This window comes from Rana temporaria, chromosome 3 (assembly GCF_905171775.1).
Source record: "Rana temporaria chromosome 3, aRanTem1.1, whole genome shotgun sequence".
In the NCBI taxonomy this organism is placed as follows: domain Eukaryota; kingdom Metazoa; phylum Chordata; class Amphibia; order Anura; family Ranidae; genus Rana; species Rana temporaria.
Window position 1 is genome coordinate 349,983,789 of NC_053491.1, and position 19,862 is coordinate 350,003,650.

General features: G+C 43.9%; 1 protein-coding gene across 6 annotated transcripts in view; it reads left to right on the forward strand.

The window, feature by feature from the left end:
• Positions 1-19,862, forward strand: part of CALD1 (caldesmon 1) — a 242,678-nt gene that overhangs the window by 141,809 nt on the left and 81,007 nt on the right. The window contains exon 1 of one of the 6 annotated variants that reach the window (XM_040345163.1): positions 11,246-11,492. The exons of the other annotated variants lie outside the window; for them this stretch is intronic. Coding sequence (XP_040201097.1) covers positions 11,446-11,492 — 47 coding nt within the window. The 5' untranslated portion in view covers positions 11,246-11,445. Of the gene's footprint in view, positions 1-11,245; positions 11,493-19,862 lie in introns of those variants that run through there. 6 annotated transcript variants of the gene reach the window in all.

Here is a 19,862-nt window from a genome sequence, read left to right on the forward strand (position 1 = left end):
ACCATGGCTTTAAAGCTGAACTTTAGGCACAATAACAAAAAGTAGTACTCACTTGTTTTGTGACACTGCTCCAGGACCCACAATCACCAAGCTGTAGGGTTTGGCAACTCTGATCCTGACATTTCCCAGTTTAGTCATATAAATATGAAGCCGCACATTGCTCTCCACAAAAGGTAACAACAAACTTGATTATTCCAGCACAAACTTTGACACCCAACCCAATTACTCACCCTGAAGTACTTCACTGGCCAGTGAAGCCCAGTCATGAGATTAGGCTCAATTGATGGGATACCCCACCCAGATCCTCTTTTTGCTCGTTTTTACTTTTCTTTCTACACCACAGTAGAGCACAGTTGTATGATTGGACTCCACTGGGAAGAGAAGTGCTTCAGAGGGAGGAGCTGGGCGGAGTGTCCCCCAATAGAGCCCAGTTGTATGGCTTGACTCCACCAAGGAGTCAAGTGCTTCAGAGAGAGGAGCTTGGTGGAGTACCCCCCAATGGAGCATGGCTGTATGACTGGACATCACTGGGGAGCCAAGCGCTTCAGAGACAGGTGCTGGGTAGAATGTCCCCCCAATGGAGCCCATTGTAAGATTGGACACCACTGGGGAGTAATTTGCTTCAGAGAGAGGAGCTGGGTGGAATATCCCTCCAATGGAGCCCAGTTTTATGATCGACTCCACTAGGGATTGAGGTGCTGCAGAGTGAGGAGCTGAGTGAAATGTCCCCCCAATGGAGCCCATCGTGCGATCGGACTCCACTGGGGAGTGAATTGCTTTAGAGAGAGGAGCTGGGTGGAATGTCCCTCCAATGGAGCCCAGTTTTATGATCGGACTCCACTGGGGAGTGAATTGCTTCAGAGAGAGGAGCTGGGTGAAATGTCCCTCCAATGGAGCCCAGTTGTACGATTGGACTCCACTGGGGAGTGAAGTGCTTCATAGAGAGGAACTGGGTGGAATGTCCCTCCAATGGAGCCCAGTTTTATGATCGGACTCCACTGGGGAGTGAAGTGCTTCATAGAGAGGAACTGGGTGGAATCTCCCTTCAATGGAGCCCAGTTGTACAATTGGACTCTACTGGGAGTGTTGTAGTTTGTGCTGGAACATTAGTTGTTTTTAGCTTTGGGGAATGTGGTGTGTGGTTTAATATGTAGATGCAAAAACACAAACCCAGATTATTTATTTGTAGCATGCCTGGAAAAAAATAAGCTTTGTTCTATCCCTAGCTCCTATGTAACAGCACCCATAAAAAAGGGCCCATTTTGACTATCAGTGCCCCTATATCTGATGGTAGGGGCCAGTTACTGTTACCTGCAGTGACTGGTTTTCTCACCACCCGGCAAATGCCCCAGTGTCCCAAATTCCATAATTTGCAGATACCTTTTTAGCTTTTGCCATGGCTTCTCTGACCTCTCCCCGTGGAGGAGATAAGCAGTTTCCCAGATAGAGAGAGAGGCCAATTTCTAAGGCCTCGTATACACGACCGAGGAACTCGTCGGAAAAGACACATCGTTTTCCTCGACGAGTTCCTTGTTAGACTTGTCGAGGAACTCGACAAGCTTGCTTTGCGTACACACGGTCAAGACCAAATCTCCTCGTTCTCAGACGCGGTGACATACAACACATACAACGGCAGGGGAAGTTCGATGGGACTGTATGCAGAATTAAACCTATTCCATTAACGACCAAGAGACATGTGGTGGGTTAAACTTGGCCGCAGGCCTTTATTACTGGTATCAACATTTTATTAATTCATCCACTTTATTAATCATACAACCATTGTATGTACAACCAACACAACACTCGTTAACTTGAACCACCAACAGTCATCAACCTAGCCATACGGCTCAGGTTGGGTATTAACTCATTATTATAAACCAACCCCAGTTGTTTATTCACAAAACCAACCGGAAACCACGTAATAATTAGGCCGCGACAAGGGAGGGGGGGAGGGAGTTCAAAAAAAGGTAATGGCTCCTGAAGCACTGGTGCCCACGCTTGCTCGCTCCTACCTTAAATAAACTACCTTCCTTCCAGAAAGTTCCCTGTGTCCTTGTGACCTATGGCCCGCCTATCATTGGTCCCTGGCTACCTGTACTAAAGCCCCTTACCTTACAGGTGTGCTAGGGAGGGAGGAACCACCCCCCTATCAGACCGGGACACGCCCTTCTAATTCCCACAGGTGTGCAGCATGCAGCACCAAGGGTACCTAGAAACTCCCTCTGCCACCATTCCCATGTGCTCGGGGAGCTTAAAACAGCTCCCTCCGCATTCATTCCACTGGCACAACCCTTGGAGCTGCTTTTGCTAATCTCATGTTACTGCGTGTTAGGTAAAAGTTTGGTAAGAGACGATTTGCACTTTCAGACTGTTACAGCGTGACAAATGTGCTATCTCCATTACAAACGCTACTTTTACCGAAGGTGCGCTCCCGTCTCATACTTTATTCTGAGCATGCGCAGGTTTCTTAGCATACACACGCTCGAGTTTCTCGTCAACAACCAGCCCGACGAGGAACACGACGAGGAAATTGAGACTCCCGTTCCTCATCGAGTTCCTCAACAGTTTCCTTGATGAAAAACGTACACACGACCGTTTTCATCGTCAAAAAAGCTCTCCCACCAAGTTTCTTGATTTATTCTATCGAGGAAAACAGTCGTGTGTACGAGGCCTAAGGCAGCAGTTTTGCTGTATCATTGCCATACCACTTCTTTAATAAATATGCTTAGCACTCCAACACCACTTTTTGGTCTACAAAATGTTTAAACATACACTAAACATGCAGCAAGCAGGACTTTAATGGATTTAAAGGGATACATTTTTAATGCTTTTTTCTTCCACTTTTTTACCCCAAAAACAGATCGGTGTTCAGCGCTTAGACTGACTACAGCCTAGCTGCCCACTAATTTAGGCTCGTGTCTCTCCAACCTTGGCAGGGCTGTTATACCTCCAAGAAGGCGATGGGTTTTGTTAATGTCCACCCAAATGAGGAATATTCACTTTTGGTAGGAGAAATTTCACATTACCAGAATTCATTTTTTCATCCTATATTTGCCAGCAGAACTGAAAATGCATACAACAGCAATAAGTCTAATTATTGATTTATACAGAATTAAAACGCACTTTCCAATACTTGACACAACATGTGCTCAGTTAATATTTACGTGTTTTTACCTCAATTTCTGGCCTTCTTTTAACATTTTCAGCTGTTTCTCATTGTGCTACATTTTATCTTACTTATGTTTCCCAGCAAACAGTCCATGTGACTTGTATTGTTTTGCATGATAAACGGACGCGCGATTCTCCTGACAGAAAATGGAAAACAGATTCAATTTATTGGATGCGTGCGTCGGGGGAGACATTGATCTCTCCTGCATTTTTTAAGCTTATTTAATTTGTCAGTTAAAAAATCGCAGATATATTTTTTCCCTGCCAAACGTGAGACAGACAGAAGACAGAGAACATCAGACAATGGCTCCAGGCCTCAGCGGGCCGTTTGATCCTGAGAAGATGGCAGCAGAAAGCCATAAGCAGGCTGGAGAGGCGCAGTACTTGTCCCCCCTTTAATTTGGGAGGTTCAAAAATAACAACTTAACATGGACTTTTTATTAACTTTACACTTCTGTATGAATACATTCTTGATATGTCACAATAGGCAGCAACAGTTTACAGTATTTTGTTCTACATTTTATTATCCAAAAGCCCTTATTGAGCCCCAGTCTGATGACTTTGGGATTGTTTTACTAAAGGCAAATAAACTGTGCATATGCATTCAGCAAGAGCAGTTGCTCCACAGCTTAGTTAATGAGCAGAAGCTCTGCTGACTTCCATCATCCAATCATGTGCAAGTAAAAATGCATTTTTTTTATTTTCCTATCTCGTGATTGGGTATTCTTTGCATCCCTTCTTCCATTCATCTATCCCTCTATCCATCCCTCTATCCAACCGTCCCTCCCTCTATTCAACCATCTCTCCCTCCAACCATCCATCCCTCCCTATCTCTATTTAACCATCCCTCCCTCTATCCAACCATCCCTCCCTCCATCCATCCCTCTATCTAACCATCCAACCATCCCTCCCTCCATCCATCCAACCATCCCTCTCTCCATCGACCCCTTCAACCATCCCTCCCTCCATCCATCCAACCAACCATCCCTCTCGCCATCTATCCCTTCAACCATCCCTCCCTCCCTCATCCATCCATCCAACCATCCCTCCCTCCAGCCATCCAGCCCTCCGTCCATCCAACCATCTTTTGTACCATCCATCTAACCATCCCTCTCTCCCTCCATTCAAACATCCATCCATCACTCTCTCCAACTATCCCTTGCTCCATCCATCCGTGTGCAAGAGCCCTGATTCTCAGTAAAAGTAATGTGAACTTTCTCTCTGTACTATGTCTCTCTTCTCATGTTAGTGTGAATAAGATCCCATATTGAGTTTGGTGGTCAGTACCATCACCAAATGCAATCTTTTCAAAAGAATCAGCTAATTTGAAATTATGCACTCTATGTAGTGCATGCCTGAATGCTACACTCTGTACTTAGCGTGCACCTGAACCCTGCACTGTGTACATAGCGTGCTCCTGAACTCTGTACGTAGCACACTCCTGAGCTCTGCATTGTGTACATAGCACACGCCTGATCTCTGCACTGTGTACGTAGCGCACGCCTGATCTCTGCACTGTGTAAGGAGCGCACTCCTAAACTTTGCACTGTGTACGTAACACACTCCTAAACCCTGCTTTGTGTAGGTAGCACACTCCTAAACACTGCACTGTGTACACAGCGCACACCTGATCTCTTCACTGTGTACGTATCGCACTCCTAAACTCTGCACTGAGTACGTAGCGCACTCCTGATCTCTGCATGCTGTACACCACGCACCCCTGAACATTGCACTCTGTACATCGCGCACTCCTGAACTCTGCACACTGTACATTGCGCACCCCTGAACTTTGCACTCTGTACATCACGCACCCCTGAACTCTGTACATAGGGCACCCCTGAACTCTGCACTCTGTACATAGCACACCCCTGAACTCTACACTCGGTATATAGCACACCTCTGCTCTTCTTTGGTAAGAATAAAATACAAAGTATCCATTGAAAAGTTTTTTCTCTATCTTATCTTCTTAACATTTGGTAGTCATATCCCTAAACATTCTAAGAAGTATCTTTTTTATCTTATGGACAAACTGTGACAAATAATGTATATATCATACAATCATTCCATAAGCACATACCACATACACTGCATATATAATTTGAGGAAAATATGCTTATAAAATAGTTTACCATTTGCCAATAAAAAAAAAATATGTCCCCGGATTTCATTTTAAAAATCTGGTCACCTTACCCCAGGCCCCCAAGTGTGAATGAGCCCTTAAGCTGTATCTGTGCTGTAAATTTGTTCTGGCTGCCTTCATGCTAGCTCTGAATAACTTGAATTTACATTAATTGCTTGCCAAGCGTTTTCTCACAAGCATAATGCAATAATACAGGAGTCTGGTTCAACTTACACAAAAAAGTGTATTGACTTTCAGGCATCTGTACAAGAGCAATACTGAGAATATTTGGAAAGGTTTGCATTTTACATTATTGATTGGCATCCAGTTTCATGTAAAAATGGCCTTTTGTTCTGGATTCTGTAATATATTTCAGGCGATGTTCTTTTTCTGTTATTCTCTGTTTGCACAGGCACAGAAGAAAGAAATGTCAGCTTTTTAAATGTTAGCGGTGCAGTGGCAAGAAATGTCAGCCACCAGAGGGCACTAATAAGTAAAAGTTCTACCATCCAAAGGACTTTTGCATCACTAATCCAATAGTTTTACTAGTGTGGTAAACAATGTTAAAGGGGAGAGACAGTAAATGCATGCTTAGCACACAACTCCAGACAGCTATGGACACATACCTTTTGCACCATGGCTTTGTGTAAAGGCCTACTTCTCCTGTCACTGCATACAAGCATTAGGCCCCGTACACACATCCGAGGAACTCGACGTGCCAAACACATCGAGTTCCTCGTCGAGTTCAGTGTTGAAGCCGCCGAGGATCTCGGCCGGCCGACTTTCCTCATTGAACAACGAGGAAATAGAGAACATGTTCTCTTTTCGGCCCGACGAGTTCCTCGTCGGCTTCCTCGCTGAAAAGTGTACACACGACCGAGTTTCTCGGCAGAATCCAGCTCCGACCGAGTTTCTGGCTGAATTCTGCCAAGAAACTCGGTCGTGTGTATGGGGCCTTACGCAGTTTGGAAGAGGGTAAAGGGACACTATCTCCTTCCCTGTGGCAGTGTCTGTGTAAAGCCTGCAATACACATTACAATCTAATTGCACAATCTCCTTTAGGGTCTGTTAGGCTGTATTCACGCCTGTGCATTTTTAGTGCTTTTTGCATTTTGCAGATTTGCACTACAGAACATGTTCCATAGGAAACCGTGGTAAATGGACTGTAGTGCAAATCTGCAAAAGGCACAAAAAATCGGAGGTTCACCCAAATAACATGTGACCATGATCGGAAACAGAAGGGTCTGGTATGAATTGGGGGGGGGGGGTGTTTTTCTTTATTTTTTTCAAAATAGCCGCAATTGCAACTGCGAATCAATTTAAATGTGATTTGCCTCCTTTTTTTCTTTTTCTTTAGAAATGTCTTTTTGCTGCAGCATGTTCTACACATGCTACATATGTGTCACTTTACAGGCAGACTAAGGGGACCTCCCCAGGCAGTATACTTAGAGTCCTTTCCTTTATCATTTTCCTTCCACTTCACAATTATGCGCCACTTTGTGTTGGTCTATCACATAAAATCCACTTACGTTTTTGGTTGAAACATGCCAAAGGGCTTTGAATACTTTCTCAAGGCACTGTGTATATATATATACACTGCTTAAAAAAAATTAAAGGAACACTTTGAAAACATATCAGATCTCAACGGGCAAAAATCTCATGCTGGATATCTATACTGACATGGGCTGGGTAATGTGTTAGGAATGAAAGGATGGCACATCATTTGATGGAAATGAAAATTATCCACCTACAGAGGGCTGAATTCAAAGACACCTCGAAAAAGTGAAAAAATTATTCAGCAAGCTAGTCCATTTTGCTGAAATTTCATTGCAACAACTCAAAATGGTCCTCAGTAGTTTGTATGGCCCCCAAGTGCTTGTATGCATGCCTGACAACATCAGGGCATGCTCCTAATGAGACGACGGATGGTGTCCTGGGGTATGTCCTCCCAGATCTGGACCAGAGCATCACTGAGCTCCTGAACAGACTGCAACCTGGCGGCACTGGATGGACCGAAACATAATGTCCCAGAGGTGTTCTTTTGGATTTAGGTCAGGTATCAATTTCTTCATCCTCCAGGAACTGGCTGCATGCTTTCCCCACATGAGGCCGGGCATTGTCATGCACCAGAAGGATCCCAGAACCCACTGCACCAGCATAGGGTCTGACAATGGGTCCAAGGATTTCATCCCGATACCTAATGGCAGTCAGGGTGCCATTGTGTAGCCTGTAGAGGTCTGAGCGTCCCTCCATGGATATGCCTCCCCAGACCATCACTAACCCACCACCAAACCGGTCATGCTGAACGATGTTACAGGCAGCATAAAGTCCTCCACGGCTTCTCCAGACTCTTTCACGTCTGTCACATATGCTCAGGGTGAACCTGCTCTCATATGTGAAATGCATGGAGCACAAGTGGCGGACCTGCCAATTCTGGTGTTCAATGGAAAATGCCAAACAAGCTCCACAGTGTCCGGAAGTGAGCACAGAGCACACTAGAGGATGTCGGGCCCTCAGGCCACCCCCATGAAGTCTGTTTCTGATTGTTTGGTCAGAGACATTCACACCAGTAGCTTGCTGGAGGTCATTTTTGTAGGGCTCTGACAGTGCTTATCCTGTTCCTCCCTGCACAAAGGAGCAGATACCGGTCCTGCTGATGGGTTAAGGACCTTCTACGGTTCTGTCCAGCTCTCCTAGTGTAACTGCCTGTCTCCTGAAATCTCCTCCATGCTCTTGAGACTGTGCTGGGAGACACGGCAATCCTTCTGGCAATGACACGTATTGATGTGCAATCCTGAAGGAGTTGGACTGCCTGTGCAGCCTTTATATGGTCCAAGTATCGCCTCATGCTACCAGTAGTGACACTGACCCTAGCCAAATGCAAAACAAGTGAAAACCCATCAGAAAAGATGAGTTGGGAAAAAAATTGTCAGACACCTCCACCTGAAAAAATGTTCCACACATATATATATATATATATATATATATATATATATATATATATATATATATATATATATATATATATATATATATACACACCTGTGTAAATGAGGCCTTAGTGATTGCCACTGCAAATACTCAGTGCTTCCGGAAATGGGGAATCAAGCTATTTCCTCCCATGATGCAGTGCTTGGGCCTAGTGGTCAATCGCCAGGCCCAAACGTTGTCAAATGGCGGAAGGGGGTAATGTCCCCACTCTAGCTGATACCAGATACATTGACTAAAGGAGTGGCAGGGGAGTGTTAGAAGAGGTAAGTATAACGTGGACAAATGGGTGAGCTTAACATAGACCTTTCACTTTGCCCAAAAATGGGTCACATTTATATATATCCCGTCTGTAAAAAAAAAAAACATGTAGCCGCCCTATAAATCAAATAGAAGCCTTACTGTATGCTTCACTGAAGCACATCACGGTAGCCTGGAGTTACAGAATGACTCTTCGAATAAAGGGTCACATATATTGTATTGTGTAGGTTATGCTTTATTGAAATTCATCCTTAAAAGCACAATGGTGCATTAACTCAAGTTACATTAAATAGGCTGAAAAAAAGATCACATCCTTGAAGCGTAGGCCTGTCACGGACCCGTCGGTTTTGGTCCAGAGGAAGGCAAAACAAACTGTATCCACATGTCTACATTCTTCGATCCGACTTATAACCCTCCTATAGGAATAAAAAAGGAAGCAGCACCCATTAACAAAAAAATCCCCATTTACAGCCGTTTAGTGGAGCGTGACTGCTTTGTATCATTTCTATACAAATAATCTCTGTTTTGTGTACTTAAAAGACTTGCGCATGAATGACGAGTCTGACTACTGCGGTGGAGCTGCCTGGTTTGTTTATTGTGAGAATTTAGATCTTTCCTTAATGATTTCCAACAGTTATAATGAAGGTATCTTTCTCAACACTACTAGAGAGATGGCACTACCATATGTACATCAAAGGGTCAATCTGAAGACACTTTGCACGTGCATGCACAGTTAAACTCCAATGCACTTCAGCATTAGCATTTACAAAAGTATGGCCACATAAAGCCTTTCACTTTAAGGCCCCAGCCAGATATTGCATTATGGGAAGAAACATTCCTGCTTGCAATTTTAAAACCTTATTGACATGATTTTCCACGCGTTGTGCATAGGGCTCCTGCTCTTTTTTGGGCGACAAGTTTAGAGCAATTTATAAAGGAGCATTTTGCCACGATTGCCGCGTGACAAACACAGGAGAATCGCACCGCTTTTGGGAACAATTAAGAATAATGCTACCCAAACTCACGTTGTATAGTTTGCCGCAATTTGGAATCACAACAATTCTGTCAGCGATTCCAATTCACCTAATTTAAACGGGGCTTAAAGTGTCACTAAACCCACATCATGAAAAACTATCAATAAATGCTGTATGACACGCTGTCCATACTCGGTCACTATAAGTATTATGCGCTGCTCAGCCAATCCCGGCAGGCGATGCACTCTGTACATAATGTAGCCTGCTCGGCAGAGGTTGTTACTCCAATCCGAGTAGGCTCTGTAGTCATCAACAGAGTGCATCGCCCACCGATATTGGCTGAGCGGCTCATAATACTGAATACATACAGCTTTACAGAGCACCCGGCGGGCTGATATCCATCGGGCAGATGCTTCACCCGCCGTATAAGACGACCCCTGGTTTATGGCTGTGTAATTCCGGTGTAAAAGGTAATCTTATACGCCAGAAAATACAGTATATATTTGTATGACAATTTAAAACACTTTATTGGTATTATTTATTTTTACTTTGGATTCCAAATGCTGTTTTTTTTATTTTGAACATGTGACCAGTAGCAGAGGACTAGAAGCTCCTCCTTCTTATGTTTCCCTGCAGACAGGCTGCAAAAGAGCTGGGTCATGTGACAGCTTTATATCGATTAGGAAAAGGGTAGTTAAATGTTTTTTTTATTAAAAGAAATACAGTGCCATCATATTGTGTCATCAGTTTTGTGTTATGTGTTCTTTCTGGATTGTTGGTCAACATTCTGTCTCTATCATTTAAAATGCACATATAAAAACAATTATAGACCCTTCGATTCTTTGTAAGTGGGCAAACTTAATTTTTTTTTTGCAGGGGATTAAATAATTATTTTCCAACTATTATTATTCCAACCATAATGTGCATAAAAACTCACAGAGAACTCGTCGATGTGATTTGGCATTCATTTTTTTATTTTAAATATTGTGCTGTGTTGCGTTTTATTGCTTAACAAACTGTGTTTTTTTATTTTTTTATGTACAGGCCATACCAAAGACTCACATTTCTACAAAAAAAAAATGATTAGGATAGTCGCATTGCCCTAACCCAGTGATATGCAATTAGTGGACCTCCAGCTGTTGCAGAACTACAAGTCCCATGAGGCATAGCAAGACAGCCACAAGCATGACACCCAGAGGCAGAGGCATGATGGGATTTGTAGTTTTGCAACAGCTGGAGGTCCGCTAATTGCATATCCCTGCCCTAAACCATATTGTGTTGCATAAAAATGCATACATGTTGCATTTTATGCATCGTACTGCAGCACATCTGTATGGTGTGAACAGGGCACTTAGAAAACAACTGATTTCTTTGTGTCCCTGCGTTCAGCCTGCATTGATCAACGCAGACATGGTGTGAACAAAACCTAATAAATATAAACAAAATACTTGCTCGCTGACCATGCACAATACCATCCTTAACATAAAATAACATTAAATCATTGAATTGGATAAAAGTAGCTTCTTCTTTAAAAATTCCTGGTTTCCTAATAGCGAATCCCAAAATTTCTGGAGTCATGACTCCTTGCTGATGTAAGCTTGGTGTTCACATTCCTGTTTTATCAAGGGGAGGGGGGGGGGTGGAATGTATATGAATTTTGAAGACAAAGAACAAAGAAGCTCTACTACAGTGATTACGGTAGTGGGGAGAGCAGTGAACACTCTCTTGGAGTCATGTGATGAAAAGTGGTGGGTCAGCTTGGCAGGCAGCAGAGTCAAGGCTGTCGTCATGGACTGATGGGCATGGCAAAGGCATTCTCTGCTGCCTAGGTGCAAAGAGCATCTGGCAGTCCCAGCTCTGGACAGACAGGACTATGACATTTGCACTGTCTCATTCCATCTTGCTGGCTTTGGATGATTTTCTCCACAGGCAGACATGCTGAGCAGATCCTACAGCAGGCACAGCCTCTCCGCCCTGTCCAAGTGAGTTATTAACTTTTTGTTGCAACTGTTCTAGCTGTAACCTGGCCTTTGTTTCTTGCTCCAGGGATGTAGGCGGCTGGGGTAGTGAGCTGTAGAGCACATCTGGAGCATGCTGATTGTGTGTTAGGTGTGCATGCATTATTATTATTATTATACAGGATTTATATAGCGCCAACAGTTTGCGCAGCGCTTTACATCAGGCATTATTATTATTATTATTAATATACAGGATTTACACAGCTCCAACAGTTTGCGTAGCGCTGTTAGGAGGGACAGTAGAGGCGATGCATTGTGCATCCAGGACAACTTCTTCGCAGCATCCAGCTGGCCCTCTTGTGCAGAGACAGTCCCTCTTTCTTCTATAAAGTGTGGCGTGCAAATTGGAAAAGATAAATGTGCTATTTAATGTTCAGAAGTGTTTCTCTTGACCCTTTTGATACAGTAAAAAAATGAAATCATTGGAAGCCGGTAAAAAACACACACGTCCTTATCGGAAATAGAAATGATAAGTACCCCCCAGTACTACTGGGACTTTAAAGGTAACTGATGATGACACAGATTTGTATAAAACGGTAAATTTTATTAATACAAGTATAAAAGGTGTATACATCACCAATAAAACATATATAGTCAAAAAAACATGTGATGACTGGTGTAGCAATTGTGTTGTTTGTACCCCTGGGTGCAAAGAAGTTTTGGTTACCCTTCCCCTGGGTACACAGAATAAAGACCACAAATGCTACAACCGTCATCACATGTGAAACATCACCAATAAAACATAAATAGTCAAAAAACATGTGATGACTGTTGTAGCATTCATAGTCTTTCTTCTATGTACCCCTGGGTGCATATAAGTTTTGTTTACCCTTCTCCTGGGTACATAGAAGTTTTGGTTACGCTTCCCCTGGGTACATAGAAGTTTTGGTTACCCTTCCCCTGGGTACATAGAAGTTTGGGTTACCCTTCCCCTGGGTACATAGAAGTTTTGGTTACCCTTTCCATGAGTACATAGAAGTTTTGGTTACCTTTCCTCTGGGTACATAGAAGTTTTGGTTACCCTTCCCCTGAGTACAAAGAAGTTTTGGTTACCTTTCCTGGGTACATAGAAGTGTTGGTTACCCTTCTCCTGGGTACATAGAAGTTTTGGTTACCCTTCCTCTGGATACATAGAAGTTTTGGTTACCCTTCCCATGAGTACATAGAAGTTTTAGTTACCTTTCCTCTGGGTACATAGAAGTTTTGGTTACCCTTCCCCTGAGTACATAGAAGTTTTGGTTACAAGTTTTTGTTACCCTTCTCCTGGGTACATAGAAAAAAGACCACAAAGGCTACAACAGTCACATGTTTTTTTACTATATATGTTTTATTGGTGATGTCAAATTTTACGTTTTATACAAATCTGTGTCTTCATCAGTTACCTTTAAAGTCCCAATATTTCCGGAGGGTACTTATCATTTCTATTTCTATCTATCAGGGATGTTGGCAACAATCTATGGCTTGGGTGGTCTATTATCTTGTTTATCCTTACCGGAGGACAGCGAGTGAAATCTTTGCTTTTATAAAAGAGCTCCGACGCTGCGCATATCCCTCAACCCCACCTAGTTCCCCCCTGGGAGCTGCTGTTCCTCCTGCCAGCTGCTACATGATTGCTCTGTTCTGTTGTGCTGTAGCGGCCAGTGGAAGGAACCACAGTGCCCATTGGGGGCCACGCTATTTGACACACCTGCCAGTGTCCAATAGCAGCAGTGCCAGGAGCTCGTTAAAGGGGTTGTAAAGGTTTTTTTTTTTCTAAATAGGTTCTTTTAAGCTAGTGTATTGTTGGTTCACTTACCTTTTCCTTCGATTTCCCTTCTAAATGTTTTTTTTCTTTGTTTGAATTTCTCACTTTCTGTTCCTCCTCAGTAAGCTTGCCCACATCATCCGAGTCGTTCTGGCTGGGGGTTAGTTAGCGTGCTCACCCCCTCCCTTGGGACTACATCCCTGCGGGGAGACGCTGTGAACGCTTACTGGAGTGAAAAGAGAGGCTCTTGCAGAGCGCTATAATTAGCGCTATAGCGTGAGCAAAGCACCTCAGTGTGAAAGCAGCCTTTTAGTCTTTTTTTTGTAAAATTATTTTTATTCAATTTTCAAAACATAGATACAGCAACAGGCCACAAGACGTGACCAACAATTATCGGCCAAAACCCAGTTACCGGTTTGCAAAAAAAATAATAATAATATACATCAAATATTTACAGACCAAACTAAAATGAAATCCCCCCCAACATAATTAAGACCTTGTGCCCAATCCTAGATCCAATGCTGAACCCCCAAACTGGGAGTAGGTGCCAGATGACTCAGCACCCGCGCCCTCTGGCCCCCCCCGGGCCGCGATATCAGCTAGAATACAACCCCCCAAAAGAAGTCCCTACCGATTTTATTTTGCATATAATCAACGGCTCTACTGAATCAAGCCTAAATCCGACACCGTGTCCACCGAGGCCATCCAGCCCCCCCCACACCTTATCAAATTTGGTCAGTGCCCCCCTACTCAGGTAAGTAGCCTTGTAAAATGGGATGGTTTTGTTGACCAACACTTTCCAAGATGCCACCGTTGGGGCTATGGAGCTCTTCCAGGAAAGGATGATCCGTTTTTTGGCATAAAAAAGCAAAAGAATGAGGAGGAATGAGTTCTGATTGCCCTGGTCGTAGCCAGGGGCTCCACTAGATGCAGTAAACACACCTCCACAGTCATGGGAATCGAAATATAAGTGACCAATCAAATGCAATCCACCACAGCTTGCCAATATGGTTTGACCCGGGGACAATCCTAAAAGACATGCATAAAGTTTGCAGAGGGCATAGAACACCGTCAGGATACTGATCTCTGATTCTCAAACATTCTGGCTAGTCTAGCTGGGGTCAAGTAAATCCTATGCAGAAATTTGTAATGAATGATTCTGTCCCTAGTAGAGACCAAGGCCTGAAATGCCGCCCCCCAGACATCATCCCAGTCATCCCTGTCTAATCCTGAGGTCACAGTCTCCCAAGCCCATCTGCAATAGCGCAAGTAACTTAGATGTTTCCTGAAAAAGGTCTCGATAGAGACTAGAAACCGCTTACGGCAGTGATTCACTACAAGCCAGCAATTCCAGATCACTGGGCTCAAGGACAAGAGGATCCCCCCGAACTGGGCCAGAAACGCATGTCTTAGTTGCAGGTACCGAAAGGTCTTGATTCCAAAGTCAGTCCACACCACCGGGTCTGGGTAGTCAAGAAAGTGTGACAGATTGGGATTTCTCCACAGGGGGGTATTAGTGGAAAAGGTGACATGACCAGAAGGTCTCAACTCCTGGGCCACGGACCATGCTCTGAGTACCGAACGCATGGGGGACGTCAAGGGGCCTTTGGGCCTCTATAAACCAGGTGAGAGAGCGCTTCATAGGAGCCCACACAAGCAGCCTCCAACGAGACTGCAGCATCGTGGTCAAGCAATGGTGCGCTACCGTCAGCTGGCCGGCCAGGAAGTACTTATGAAAATTGGGCACCGCTAATTCTCCCTCCCCCCATGGTTGCTGAAGAATGGCCAATTGGAGGCGAGGGAGTCTTCCCTACCACAAAAAGGAGGAGATCATGCTGTCTATGGACCTAAAAATTTACCTTGGTATCCTCACCGGAGAGTTCCTAAGGCTATAAAGCAGGAGGGGCTTATAGTCTTTTAAATTAAAAGCTGCAACGGAACGTCCCACACTCCACTTGAGTGCTTCCATCATATACCGCTTCCTATCAGTCTGGATATAGATATCAGATATTCCAGCTGCTCTCAAGCACACAACGAGATGATACTTGTTTGTCTGGAGTGTTTATTAGAACCAAGAATATAACCTTATACACAGTTTAAAGAGGAGGTAACCAGAACATAAATTAACATGATCTAATTAACTAATCATTTACCCAGACTAGGCGACTCATAGGTAGACGTCACGTCTCCTCGCTCATCTGCTATACAATACACATTATCATAAGTGTAAACACAGGACATCTTCACACAATAGCCGGGTCAATTAGCACAGAGAACAGACAGATGGCTGGAGGTAATGGCATTAGCATCTAATAGTATGTGTCCCAACAGTATGAATGAGTCACTCTTACAATTAACCCATTGAGTTCCGAATCAACAAACAGTAAATAGTTCTTTACAGATATCCTGGAATATATTGTGGATAATAATTACATAATAATCCCATCTCAGGTAGTCCAAGATATAATTTCTCAGTCATCCTATGCCCCTAGTGGACATAGGATGATTTTAGACATAAGAGGGTCCGGTGATGTCCCGGATGAGTCTGTCACATTTCTCCCCATCAAAAGTCGACTAACAAGGTCCCAGACCTCCAAGATTGGAGGTCATGCGGACAGACTATTTGAGTTCATTTTGTCCGACTAACGCATGTCCAGATGCAGGTAGGAAGGAAAGGGACGGGTTCTCAAACTGCTACCTGAAGTTGGGTTTGGCTAATACACTGGGTGCTCTAGAACCACATTCCTGTGAGTGGTTGAGCAGCGTTCAGCCCTACTCAGTTTTGTTTTCCGGGAACTGGGCAGGATGTCCCCATACTGCTGCCAGAACACAGCGCTGTATACTGCATGTTGCTGATGCTACATAGAGCACTAACATCGACTAGGAAAACAGATAGATCATTTGGGCCAGCTTGGTGCAAACAGGCTATGTACAGTCATAGTATTTCCAGAGTCAGAGCATTAATTGTAACATTGAGGTGTGAAGAACTTATTGTAAAAGTGACTGTGTCTGCTTATGCAGAGTGAATGTTTCTGTTTATGCCAGTAATCTGGTAATAGGATAATGAGGCACTGCCTGGTAGAATGAACTCAGATCAGCCTCTCTGAAAAAGCAGTTAACTACCTCACTGCTACAGTGATGTGACAATGTATCTCTTTAAAGTAGAACTATGAGCAAAATGAAAAATTACACATTTCTTGTCCCACCTGTTGAAAACTTTTTAGGCCTCAAGCACAGTTGAGCTCAAAATTGCCTGTTTTACAGGTGTTTGGCATTTCTTTTTTTTTTCTTCTTCTTTTTTTTCTTCTTCTTCATGTTAGCTTATGTGTCCTGGCATAGGGCCAGATTCACGTAGAATCGGGCAAATCTGCGGCGGCGTAACGTATGACATTTACGTTACGCCGCCGCAAGTTTTACGGGCAAGTGCTTGATTCACAAAGCACTTGCCTGTAAAGTTGCGGCGGCATAGCATAAATCCCCCTGCGCAAGCCCGTCTAATTCAAATGATCCGGGTAGGGGGCGTGGATCATTTAAATTAGGCGCGTTCCCGCGCCGAACGTACTGCGCATGCGCGCTCCCTAAAATTTCCCGACGTGCATTGCGCTAAATGACGTCGCAAGGACGTCATTGGTTTCGACATGAACGTAAATGGCGTCCAGCCCCATTCACGGACGAATTACGCAAACGACGTAAAATTTAAAAATTTCGACGCGGGAACGACGGCCATACTTAACATTGGATATGCCACCTAGGGGGCATGTTTATCTTTACGCCGCGTATCTCTTACGGAAACGGCGTAAATTTACTGCGACGGGCAAGCGTACGTTCGTGAATCGGCGTAACGACTCATTTGAATATTCTACGGCGACCGCAATGGAAGCGCCACCTAGCGGCCAGCGTAAATATTGCACCCTAAGATACGACGGCGCAGGCCGTCGTATCTTATGCATGTTTAAGTGGATCTCAGTTTGAGAATACATTTAGACATACGACGGGATTAGATTCGGAGTTACGTCGGCGTATCTGCTGATACGCCGGCGTAACTCTTTGAGAATCTGGCCCATAGACTTTATAAGGCCCCATTCACGCCTAAGCGTGTTTCTGTTAGAAGCTTGAAGCTCTAAAACGCTTAACATACCTAATCCCATTCATTTCAATGGCCCCTAGTATCATACAGTATCTCACAAAAGTGAGTACACCCCTGACATTTTTGAAACTTTTTTATTATATCTTTTCATGTGACAACACTGAAGAAATTACACTTTGCTACAATGTAAAGTAGTGAGTGTACAGCTTGTATAACAGTGTAAATTTGCTGTCTCCTCAAAATAACTCAACACACAGCCATTAATGTCTAACATGCTGGCAACAAAAGTAAGTACACCTCTAAGTGAAAATGTCCAAATTGGGCCCAAAGTGTCAATATTTCGTGTGGCCACCATTATTTCCCAGCACTGCCTTAACCCTCTTGGGTGTGGAGTTCACCAGAGCTTCAGAGGTTGCCACTGGAGTCCTCTTCCACTCCTCCATGACTACATCACGGAGCTGGTGGATGTTAGAGACCCTACACTTCTCCACCATCCCATTGAGGATGCCCCACAGATGCTCAATAGTGTTTAGGTCTGGGTGACATGCTTAGCCAGTCCATCACCTTTACCCTCAGCTTTAGCAAGGCAGTGGTCATCTTGAAGGTATGTGTTTCGGGTCGTTATCATGTTGGAATACTGCCATACGGACCAGTCTCCGAAGGGAGGGGGTCATGCAATGCTTCAGTATTTCACAGTACATGTTGGCATTCATGGTTCCCATGGCACTGCTATCTGTGGGAAGGGGCAGTGGTTCATGATGCTTACAATAAACACTGCTGACTCTAATGCCTCGTACACACGATCAGTTTTCCTGACAGGAAAAGTGCGATGTGAGGTTTTTGTCAGGAATTCCAACCATGTGTATGATCCATCACACTTTTTCTGTCAGTTTTCCTGCCAAGAAAAGAAAAAAAACGTCCATGCTCAGAATCAAGCAGAAGAGCCGAACTTCTTATTGAACTTTATTTATCTCGACTCGTCGTACGCATTGTTCTTCACCGCGTTCTTGACGTTCTTGACGTTCAGAATTTCAGCCAAGACTTGAGTGACCGTGTATAAGCAAGACAAATTTCAGCCGTTTTTCCTGCTGAAAAAGAAATGTGGGTTTCCTGTCGGAAAAACTGATTGTGTGTACGAGGCATTAGATGGAGTGTAGACCCATAATAGAAATAAGGAAAGTACAGAGCATGCACTAGTAGAGAATTACATCCAACTGCATTTCCATCCCTAAAAAGAGAATATATACAAATCCCTGATACCGGAGTGTGGCGTGGGATTTTATGGATGCATGGAGCATTTGAATATTAAAGTATTAGATATTAGCATTTTAGCCAAAAACCACAGAAATTATTAAGGAATCACAATATTGTATAAAAAATATAAATGTTTATTAATAAATATAGTCTATTTTTGCATATATACATATTCTAAAAAACACAAGGAAGGGGAGTTACAACAACCTGCACCAGCTTTCTTGTGTATCCCATGCTAGTAGTCCTACATGTTTCGCCCTACAAAGGGCTTCTTCAGGGACGCACAGACATAGAGAATAATATGAAATAGAGACATAGAGACTTCGTGAGTAAACAAGGAATTAAGCCCCGTAAATAGCTACATATACATCTCAAATATTTATTACATAAAGAGAGAAAAATTAACAAATAAATAATGTATAATATGTGAAATATTCACAGTTATCATTAACGTTATATTCTTACATAGAAAGGAAGCAAACAAATACCTCCAATATGATCATGAATCCTCCTATTAAGTAAGGCTATGACTTTTCAGATACAATACATTAGGCATTGAGAAACACTACAAAACTAAGGGCCCTTTCACATGGGCCGTAAACCTCTGCTTGCTCAGCGGGGATCACTCCGCTGATCCCCGCTGAGCCGGCAAACGACAGGGCGGTCCCCACACACTGTGCAGGGACCGCCCTGTCTTTTATCCGCTCTCCCCTATGGGGGGATGGGATAAACACGGACCGCCTGTCCGTGTTCACCCAATCCGATCTGCAGATGGAAGGAAAAATAGGGTTTTCCTCCGTCTAAAGAATCAGCGAAATGCGTAAGCAGGGCGAGATCGGGTGTCAGTGGATGTTCACCTGCTGACACCCGCGATCTCATAGGGACCAATGTATGTCCCTTTTTCATACGCACACGGATGGATGAAAAAGCGGACATACGGTCCACAGGTGTAAAAGGGGCCTAAAGGGCATAATTAGGAAATATTCTTGTAAACATTTAAAGCAGAGTTCCGGTTTAAAAAAATAAATAAAATTAAAGTCAGCAGCTACTAACACTGTAGCTGCTGACTTTTAATAAGGAGACTTACCTGTCCAGGGTGCCCGCGATGACGGCAGCAGAAGCCGAGCAATCGCTCGGGTCTCGGCTGCCCCGCCGCCATCCTCGGTGAGGGAATCAGGAAGTGAAGCCTTGCGGCTTCACCGCCCGATTCCCTACTGCGCATGCACGAGCCACATGGCGCGCCGTGAAT